At 44.8% G+C, this 10,552-nt stretch overlaps 1 protein-coding gene across 1 annotated transcript in view; it reads right to left on the reverse strand.

Moving 5' to 3' along the window:
- FGF14 (fibroblast growth factor 14) overlaps positions 1 to 10,340 on the reverse strand; it is a 352,468-nt gene extending 342,128 nt beyond the window's left edge. The window contains exon 1 of the mRNA XM_056862112.1: positions 9,930 to 10,340. Coding sequence (XP_056718090.1) covers positions 9,930 to 10,020 — 91 coding nt within the window. The 5' untranslated portion in view covers positions 10,021 to 10,340. The remainder of the gene's footprint in view (positions 1 to 9,929) is intronic.
- Between the last annotated feature and the right edge of the window lie 212 nt (positions 10,341 to 10,552).

Below are 10,552 nucleotides of genomic sequence, written 5' to 3' on the forward strand. Positions count from 1 at the left end.
TACCAGAGCTAGTTTATAAGTTTTACTACAGAGAAGGCATAGATCTTGGATGGCTTAGTTAGTACAGAATTACAATTCTTAAATAAGTTCCCAAATTCAGTTCACAGAACTTCCTACAGATTTTCCTATTCAGACTCTGCTGCCTAGCTAACAGGGAAGTATGGAGATTATACAATCTCTCTCCCCACAGAGAACAAAGAAGTATGGAGATTGTTCCTCAAATCTCTCTTCCAATTCTCTATAGATCTACCCCACTTTTTTGGCAGTAATCCCTTAACAAAACCCCGTTATCTGGAATATCTCCTTCCCAGAGCCTATTCCCTTTCAGTGACCTGAGAAAGGGTCCCTTTCCTCCCAATCTCTGCCTGTCACTCCACAGGAGTTGTTTCACAACCACTTAGGCAAATGTGAACCCTCAGGTTCCCAGAGTCAAAAACAGCTGCTGATCATGCAGGTTACCAAAAACAGACTCCCTCCCTGTTTTCAGAAAAGAGAGAGTGAGCTCCCTAACTCTGCCCATTCCCTGCTGGGTTTTTTTCTGAGCTTTCATTCGTTACAGATGACATAAGCAAAATTAAGATTTCACTGAAGTTTTTAATATTTATTACTTCCTTGGCACTCAATGTGGTATATACAAGGGTCTCCAGGTGATCTCACGTTCAGGTATTGGTAAGGTTACTGCATCATATGCTGTCAAACCCATATCCAAGATTAATTTCTAAGTACAGTCAGAGAAATGTTGCAAGATCCAATGAACGTTTTTTCCTTTCTCCAACAAAGATAATAGCCAGATGTGAAGGTTCTGCATGCATCTTGTTGTCTATCCTTTTTACTAACATAGAGCACCAGAAGGTCATGGAAGCTACTGTAAGATGATGATGAATGCTTCGTAATAAAGACACCCGACTGTTTGAAAAAGGACTGGAATCACTTCTATATTTGCCCCATATATCTCACTCTGTAAGTGATCTCACACATATGTATATAACTAAAACTATCCCACATTTTCTGGCTGGATAACCCCAGTTATGGTTGCCAATAATCTTGAACTAGATCTGAACCAAAAATCATGGAATAGAACACTGTTTCATTGCCAGTTGGCCGAACCAACTCATACTTTTTTTACTATTTACCTGATGACACATTATTGCTGATACCAGCATAAAATCCTACATATCATTAAGTCTGCAGTTAGCTGTAGAGAAATGACATACATATAATCTCATTAATACAGTGGTCTATAGAAAACATAGAAATTGAGGTACCAGGATATCTGGATATGTTGGAAATGTACATTAAGAAAGACCATGTGTAAAAGCCAATATGAATTGACAGGTTTGGACATGGATTTGGGCACAAATCCATACACAGTTTTGTATTCATACTGTCTGCTGGATCCTGAACAAGTATGCAGATTCCACCCTAGGCATCTGAGGCATTTGCCCCCATTTACTGAAATGCCCACCAAACCTAATAACCCATATTTTTAATGCAAGTGACCTAGTTTTTTGTTTGAAGGGAAATATTTATAAAAATGCAATATGGTTTTCATTTAGCATTAAAAATATTTTAATATGTCTAGCATGGATGGGGAAAATCTTTTTTAAAAAAACAGTTAGTCTATAGGCTGCATGGCAATAAATTGAACCACTGATGTCACAAACCATTGTTTCCTTTATTACTTAAATTTTATTGATATATTGAAAAGGTTTAAAAAAAATAGTAAGTAAGGCTGCAGTACTAAGAACACTTTCCTAGGAGTAAGACCCACTGAATAAAGCGGACTTACTTCTGAGTAGACCTGCTTAGGCTTGTTATCTGCCCCAAACAATTTTACCCCAACTACGTACCCTGTCCTAACCTATGCTTAAGAGGCTTTTATTTCTTCAAAAGAAAATCTTAAAAATATGTTGGATCAATAGTATCCTTATTTCTAATTTTACCCAGGACAGATTGAATATATGTGATAAGATCCCAGAGTCAATAGCTAACCAACATGGCCCATCTTTTCCACCTCCACTATCTCTCTGTTCCACCACCTAACCTAAATAGCAATTCATGGCCACATCCTACCACACTGTCCTCCATGCCCGTGCATGGATTCTTTTTCACCATTTCCACAAACCCAGTTTGAACACAACAGCCATTTTTCACACTTAGGGCTGCCAAGCTCCTGGTGAGGCCTGAAGATCTCCCAGAAGTATCTCCAGACTACAGAGATCTGTTTCCCTGGATAAAATGGCTGCTTTGGAGGATGGATTGTATGGCATTATACCCCACTGAGGTTCCTCCCCAAATCTTTCTCTTCCAAGGCTCCACCCCCAAATCTCCAGTAACGCCTGGAGTATTTTGTGTACAGAATGGAGCGGGTGCAGAGGAGAGCAACGAGGATGACCAGGGGCCTGGAGACAAAGCCATGAGGAAAGGCTGGGAATGTTCAGTCTGGAGAAGAGGAGGTTGAAGGGGGACATGATTGCTCTCTTTAAATATTCGAAGGGCTGACACTTAGAGGAGGGCAGGGAGGTGTTCCTGTTGGCAGCAGAGGCTAGGACTCACAATAATGGGTTTAAATTGTGGGTGGAAAGGTACTGGATGGATATTAGAAAAAAAATTACAGTAAGAGTTGTCCAACAGTGGAATCAGCTGGGAGGTGGTGAGCTCCCCCTCACTGGCAGTCTTTAAGCAGAGGCTGGACAAGCACTTGTTAGGGATGCTCTAGGCTGATCCTACATTAAGCAGTGGGTTGGACTAGATGGCCTGTATGGCTCCTTCCAACACTGTGATTCGATGAGTCTATAATTTCCCAATCTGGAGTTGGCAATCTTGTGAGCCCCCTCTCAGCTCTTACATGTTGCTGGTGATGAGCTCTAAAGGAGATCTAAAATGGCAAACCATGGTGCTGATCTCCAGAGCTGCCAACTCTGGGTTGAGAAATTCCTGGAGATATGGGGGGGAGCCTGGGGAGGGCAGAGTGTGGGGAGAGGAAGGAACTCAGCAGTGGATGGGACGCCACAGAGTTAGGGTTGCCAACCTCCAGGTAGTGGCTGGAGATCTCTCACTATTACAACTGATCTCCAGAGGACAGAGATTGGTTCCCCTGGAGAAAATAGCTGCTTTGGAAGGTGGACTCTATGGCATTATAACCCACTGAAGTCCCTCCCCTCCTAAGGTTGCCAACTTCCAGGTAACATCATTAGGTATTTGTGATATTTGTTATATATGGAGAGAGTAAAATGTATACGGATATGTATATTTCCTAGGCTGAAGAAGCAATGTAACTTGCGAAAAGCGTTACAATTCCAGAAGACGTTTCCCTTCTACCTCCTCGCTCTTGTGGCTCTTGGACAATTCCGTTCCAACGCCCTTCGGGGCTTTGCTTGGTTTTTTCGAATTTTCACTCTACCAAGAAGCTTTCTCTCCCATACCACCTCCGTGGAACTCAGAATTTACCCATGCTCAAAGTCTTTTCAGACATTGATTATTAAGTGGGTTTCATTGTTCCTAGGTTCCCTAGGATTGTTTTGTACACCTTATTGTCTTTGTCGTTGTTGTTTTTTTTTGTTGTTCTATGCCTTGTCATGCCTTGTCCATTGTAATACACTTTTTGCGTATTCTTTACTGAGCAGCGTGCTGGTCTTTACTTTGTTGTAACTTCCAAGTAATAGCTGGAGATCTCCTGCTATTACAACTGTTCTCCAGCCGATAGAGATCGGTTCACCTGGAGGAAATGGCCGCTTTGGCCATTGGACTGTATGGCGCTGAGGTCCCTCCCCAAGCCCCTCCCTCCTCAGGATCCGCCCACAAAACCTCCCATCGGTTGTGAAGAGGGGACCTGGCAACCCTACACAGAGTTCACCTTCCAAAACTGCCATTTTCTGTGGGGAAATTGATTTCTCTAGTCTGGAGATTAGATGTCACCTGGCAACCAGCGGGAGGGTTGGGCGGGGAAGGAATTAGTGTCCAAGGAGAAAAATTAAAAAGAAAAATATTTGCCAGGTGTTCCTGCCGCAGAGTTCCTGGCAATTCCTAGAGCTATCCAGAAGCTGGAAGCAGTGGCAGGTAACAGGACCTGTGGCTTGGAGCCCTGGTTGTAATTTCAGGAGAAAACTGGCTCTCCCCCCCCCCCCCAACCTTGAGACAAGCATCCCTCTCTCAAGGTCTGCTTGGAGATGGAGGAAGACCCAGAATGAGAGCAGCCTGAGAGTAAAATCAAGCAAAATATGCAGCCTGAGAGTAAAATCAAGCAAAATATGCAATGCTTTCAACTGAAGTAAGCAATTGACAATATCACAGGAACAATCATATAAATAGACTTTAAAATGGGGGGGGGGCAGAGGAACAAGTCAAGGCAGAGAAAAAATGGGTATAATTGACTAAAGTTCAGGGGGCAAGGGAAACTAGGGAGAGGGCTGCTGCAAGCCCGTTACCATGAAAGGAAAATTGAAACCAAAGTGTAAAGGATCATACTTCAGGCTATCTTTATGCAAACATATTTCCCCGTCTCTATGCTCTTTACTGGAGTCAAACAGAAGCTGTGATAGAGTACAAAGGCTCTGCACACAGCTGCTGATGGCCCCGCTCCTCCTCCAGAACAGAGAGTCCAGGCCTGGGAGTTGGATTTGGGCCTAAAAACCTGCTACTATTCTCTTGCTAGGAAAGGTCTCAGAGATCTCTTTCTAGGTTGCATACCCTGCCAGAAAATATTTTTGTGAGTCTTTAAGGTGCTACTGGACTCTTGCTCTTTTCTACTACTGCAGACAGACTAACACGGCTACCCACTGTCAATTAGGTTGCTTACTGACTTTCCATGCATCAAATAAAGTATTTCAGCAAATTCAGTAACAGCTAGGGTTGCCAGGTCCCCCCGGCCACCGGTGAGGTATTGGGGGGCGGGTAGGGCTTCCAGATCCACGTTTGCATGATCCTGGAGAGTTGGGGATGGAGGGGAGGACAGGGGCCTCAGTCTGGTACAATGCCTTAGAGTCCCCCTTCCAAAGCTTCCATTTTCTTCAGGGAAACTGATCTTTGTAGTCTGGAGATGAGCTGTATTTCCAGGGGATCCCCAGGTCCCACCTGGAGGCTGGCATGCCAAGTGACTGCCTTTCCCCTCACAAATACCCATGCGATTAGTCCTTGGACCTACGGAGCATGGAAGATAACATTTCCTAATTCCAGTATGCTGCAGAGTTTCTACAAAGTTGTAGTCAGTTTTGCCACTGAAGTGAAAATATTTTTTAACTTGTTACTGTTTATCTTTCCCCCTCCCCTCAAAAGTGTTTCCCCACCCCACCCCAGGATTTCACTTTTCACACAAAAAAAAAACATTTAAGTGAGGAGTTGCTCCTCAAACTTATTTATTTTGCATTATTATTAGTCCCCCTTTCTCAAAAAGATTTCCTCTGTCTGCTCCCCTGGCCAGCAAAGCCAGGAGATGAGAAACTTGAGTTTTATCATCGATGAGAGATATACAAGTCTTGCTTTTTACCCGTTTCCAACTGTATACAGCTCTGATTCATTTATGTATCCAAGCCAGTGTTGCCTCAACAGTTCAAGCAGACCCAACATACATTTGGGATGACAAGATTTCAGGGGTGCAAGCAGCAATCTGAGTGGCAACTCCCGGGAGCCCTTACAGGGCCCTAGAAGATGCCGGGACTCTCTTGAGCTGTGTGCAGTCAAACACGATCCATAAATTACAGTCCAGTTTCCCCAGTGTTATTAGAAAAGATCCAGGATACAGTTCTCGGGACATGTCTGATCCACAGAGGAATCAGATCCACCACCGCTCCCCCAAGTTTGCAAAAACTCAGAATGACTGAACAGCAATTTAGTGAGGGGGGGGGGGAATCAAGGCAGCAAGGAAAAACAACTTTAGAGAAGAGATAATGAGCACACTTCTAAGCTAAAATTTACTATGCTCGTTTTAACGTATTAAAGAAAAAGCAAGTCAAGTACATTTCAAAACGTTTCCTCTTGAAAATGAATACAAGAGAAATTAGGGAGTCCACAGAAGTAAATAAGGCAAAGGAAGGAAAAACAGAGATAGGAAGATGACATCAGTTGAAAGAAGTTGGGAAAACATCAACATACCAATGGTTTCAACTGCTCAGACACATCAGTGTTACCAGCTACAAGAAGAAGCGTTCACTTTTTCCTTGTTTTGTACCCATTTTCAATATTTCAAATTGGTACATCATTCAGAGCATGATGAATACGTCAGCTATTACCATGGACTATTCATTTGTCTAGACAGTCAAACAGAACAAAACTATATATTTAACATGATGTACCACAGACTTAAAAACCAAAAGTGACTTGTCTCTGGTTATAAAATGAGTGTTACCTATACTACAGGTTCATTTTCAGTATGTGAGAGGAGTATGTTGACTACCAGATACCTGGACAATGAAACAAAGGCAAAATATGATTTAATAACATATCCCTTAATGGAAAAAAGTTGTCTCACTGTTTTCTTTCAGAAGGCCTGTTAACAAATCTAATTGACATTATGAGGATTTAATTTAGTAGGTTCCCCCCCCCAAAAAATTAATCTCATTACACTGTTTCAAAGGCATATAATTTCCATTTGGCTTAATGCAACATAGGAGTTTGTACAGAGAGTGCTTCATCCCATTTACTCAGAAGTAATCCCCTTGAAGTTCAGTGGGACTTACTAGTAAATGTGCTTAGGACTGCCTTTCGTAAAAAAATAATAAAAAATAGGAAACCACTTTAAGTCTTTAGCACCACAACCAACAGACTGCAACATACATAAATAAATCTGAATGAAGTATACTCCTTGGCACTTAGGGCTAAGCATAATTAATCTGTTCTCAACACAGAACCTATCCGGAAACACCTGGAAAAAGCTCTACTATTTTCTCCTAAAAGGCAACCTCTGTGCCTCCTGCATAGTTTGTTTTCTTCAAGAGTCGCTCACAAGATCACGTACAAATGTTGCCACAGAAAAACTTTCGAACAGGATCCAGCCGCTGACCTGAGATAGTACATGAGCCACTGTCTAAGGAATTCACTAATATAGCTTCTGCATGTATTGCCAAGCCTTTCTTGTCTTAAAAGTATAACCTATTTGTCTCGGTTCTGAGTCATAACAAAGAAAGCATGATCTATCATGTTCAGACTGTACCTCTGGGATGTTTTATGGTTTAGAGGGGCTTGCCAATATTTCACATTAATTGATCAATTAATTTCACAGACATTGTGTACCTCAGGACCACAGAGTACTTAATGGCACAGATTAAATGCTTTAGCTGAGGGCTGAGGAAGAGACCTTAGGGCCAAAGGCTGGAGGCTGGAGGAATGTTGTGGGTTTATGTGTGGTTTGCACGTGAAACTCAGCAACTTTTGAAAAGTACATCGCTCGAGAGTATATACCAAAATCCCCCGGTTCAGCCTACTGCATTGCTAATACGGCTGAAAGATAACAGAACACCTGATGTTCTTGGCCACACTTAATTCGTTCCCTTCCTCCACGTCCGTCAAACGCTTCATCATTATCCAAGTGCATGCCCTGCTACAGAACATTTTCCTGAACTATGCTTCACCTCGCCAGACCCGGAATTACTTCTTTCGCGGTGTGGAACGAGACAGCAGCAAAGTATTCCAAATTCACTTAAACAAACTGAGGATAATGAAATGCGGGGGGCGGGAGGTGGAGTGGGAGGGAGAGGCATTTGATAGCACTGCTTTATGCTGCAGACTCTTCCAAAGCCTCTAACAATAAGGAATCTGCAGCATTTGGGGGGTACCGAAGAACATAATCTCTCCACACCCGCTGGAACATCTAGAAAGAAGCCCCACACGGCGGTTTTCTTGGAAAGAGTCAAAAAGTAACCTGGACAACTGTCCCAAGAAGGTGTGTGTGTGTGTCTCTCTCTCTCAGCTATGCCTGGAAAGGTCTAAGGAATCTAAAACATTCGTGTTAGTGGTGCATTTCTGTTGGTTTTAAGAAGAGAAAAGGGCAGTCTTTTATGTCCCTGGCCCTTATCGTGCCAATAAAGGTGACTGAAACTGTCCCTGATCCCTCAAAACTGCAACATCTTTGGAGACCGAAGAGGGTCTATTTGGGTCAACTTATGACCCGCTGGAACCCTCCCCGCCTCAGCCTCCAGGCATCAAAAACACTGTGTCAAACTTGTCAAGGAGGTGAATTTTCTAAAAACTGCTTTGTTTCCAAGTACCCGTGCGGGGTTTTGCTCGTTCGTTCCGCAGGAATCTGCTTCGCCTTCTCAACGCCGCCCACAGCAAGAGCAGGGTCTCCCCCCACTGCAGCTAATGGAAGTGAGAAAGTCAAGGGTGCCTTCCGGAAGGATCAGGGCCAATCCAACCTCATTCACAAACCCTCTCCCTCCATCCCCACCCCCATGGAAGCTTTTGGAGACAGCACCAAGCCTGCCCACCTTGCTCCTCTAGTGGGGCTGGGGCATTCTAGCCTCTTTGGTATTCCAGGAAGCAGGCAGAGTCTGCTGCAGCGGTGAAGCCGGGGGAGCCAAAACCCCACAGTGGACGGAGGAACCTCTCTTTCTCTCTCTCTCTCTCTCTCTCTGGATGCTGAACCAAAAAGCAGGGGGGGAGCACGGCTACCCAAAGAGACGAGAAGCACAAGCTGCCAACCCTGCTGCAGCTTGTTGATGCTGGGGTGTCAGCGGAAGTCTATGATCTACTACACTGCAGTGCCAGCGTCAGGAGCCTCCTGCTTAGAAGCTGCCACTGCAGGGGCGACAACACCACACACATGCAATCACACACACACACACACAGTCTTGTTCCCCTTCTCTCTGGATTCACCACACACCTTCCCAGGCTCCCACCCTACAAAGCACGCAAGTGACTGCCAAGACCCTGCTGCCACAGATGGTCCCCAACTATCCAACTCTACATTCTTGGGTCTGGTTGGCTTCCAGGGTTCTCCCTGGCCTCCTCCTCCCCCCCCCCATCCTTCTCCATTTGTCAGGGCTGCCCCCAGTGTCAGCCCTGACACAAGAGAAAGGGGGGGGACAGGCAGGTCCGAGGAGGAAGTGATCCCTAAGGGGCTGGGGCAGCCCAAAGCCCCAGCATTTGCATTGCCTTATGTAATGTACTGCAAGTTTCCCCGTCGGAGCCTGCTTGGATTGAGGCGCATGATCATTGCACCGAAACAACAGAGAGAGGGAGAGAGGCAGACACAATCACACTCAGAGGAGCTGATCACCCCGGGCCCGCCAGGCACTAAAAAAATGAACCTGTACATGCTGACACACGCCTCTGCTGCTCTTGGGCAGGTGGGTTTTCCCTCAGTTCCCTTCCAGCCACAAGTTCCATGAAAGTCTCTCCCTTGCCCCTGTCGCCAGGGTTTGCTTGTGGGGCAGGGATGGCGAAGGGCAGCTGACACAGAATCTACTGAAGAGCACATGCCACCGGATTCGTAGTGGGGTCTGTTTGGGGTTTTTCTTTAACACTTTGGAAGCGCCACCCACATTTGTAAGTTGAACCAGAAGTATCACACAGGACACTGGAAAAGCCATCAGGTCCACCTGCCAACTGCAGGATCACAGGAGTAACAACAAGGCCCGGAGACTTAACTGCATCTGCGAGAGGGTGGGGGTGGGGGGGAGAAGTTGGAGATGATGGAGGGGCAACAGGGTTTAAATACCCTGGTACAATTTCCTTTTCACTGTACAAAATGTCAACACGTATCTAAGTTCCCTCTTTTTTCCCCCCTGAAAACGACAGACAGAGAGCAGACTTGCCAAATCTTAGCCGAATGGATCCTTGCTTATTTGTAGACGGCGCCGCATGCATATCTGTGCATGGCCTGGTTGCATTTTCCCCCCCTTTCTCCCCTGGAGAGGACTGCAGACCAACCTCCAGCAAGCAACAGACAGAGTAACACAAAAAAGGAAAACAGTGTGATGCAATGTATCGCTTACCAGTTGGGTTCTTGTTTTTCTTAAGACTCTTGCCACAAAGACACTGCAGCATATGCGATCCTTTGCTGAAAATGTTCCAAAGAAACCACATTGATTTGGGCGAAAAGCAATCCAGCGCTTATACACCCTGAGAAAGATGAGATCCTTGTGGTTGTTGCATAATAATAAATTGAGATCAGTTCTCCTCAAGAGGGGCACCAGTTTTATCATAGACCAAAAAAAGAAGATAAAATCCTGATCTCCCAGGGTTTCCCCCCCCCTTTCCCTCACGTGGTTAATTTCTTTCAGACTTCTCAATGGATGCGTTTTTCAGCCAGGGTGAATGGTTATCCCCCCACTCCAGACCGACGCTGGATTATCACCCAAAACTGTGGAAGAAAAAAAATATACATAGATCCTTCCTTTGTTTAAAAAAAACAAAAAACAATTGTCCTCCCCTTTCAAACAGAAACCAACCAAAACATAAGGCGAAGAAATGCCAGCCAAGGCCAAAAACTAACCCGAGGCAACAGTAAAGCACGAAAGATCCTCCAAGAGGAAACCATAGCCTGTTACTTGATTGTTAGGAAGATGGGTGGATCTGCAGAACAAAGCCAAGAGAGGATGCATCCTACTAAAAGACT

The sequence above is a fragment of the Euleptes europaea genome, chromosome 16 (assembly GCF_029931775.1).
Source record: "Euleptes europaea isolate rEulEur1 chromosome 16, rEulEur1.hap1, whole genome shotgun sequence".
NCBI lineage: Eukaryota > Metazoa > Chordata > Lepidosauria > Squamata > Sphaerodactylidae > Euleptes > Euleptes europaea.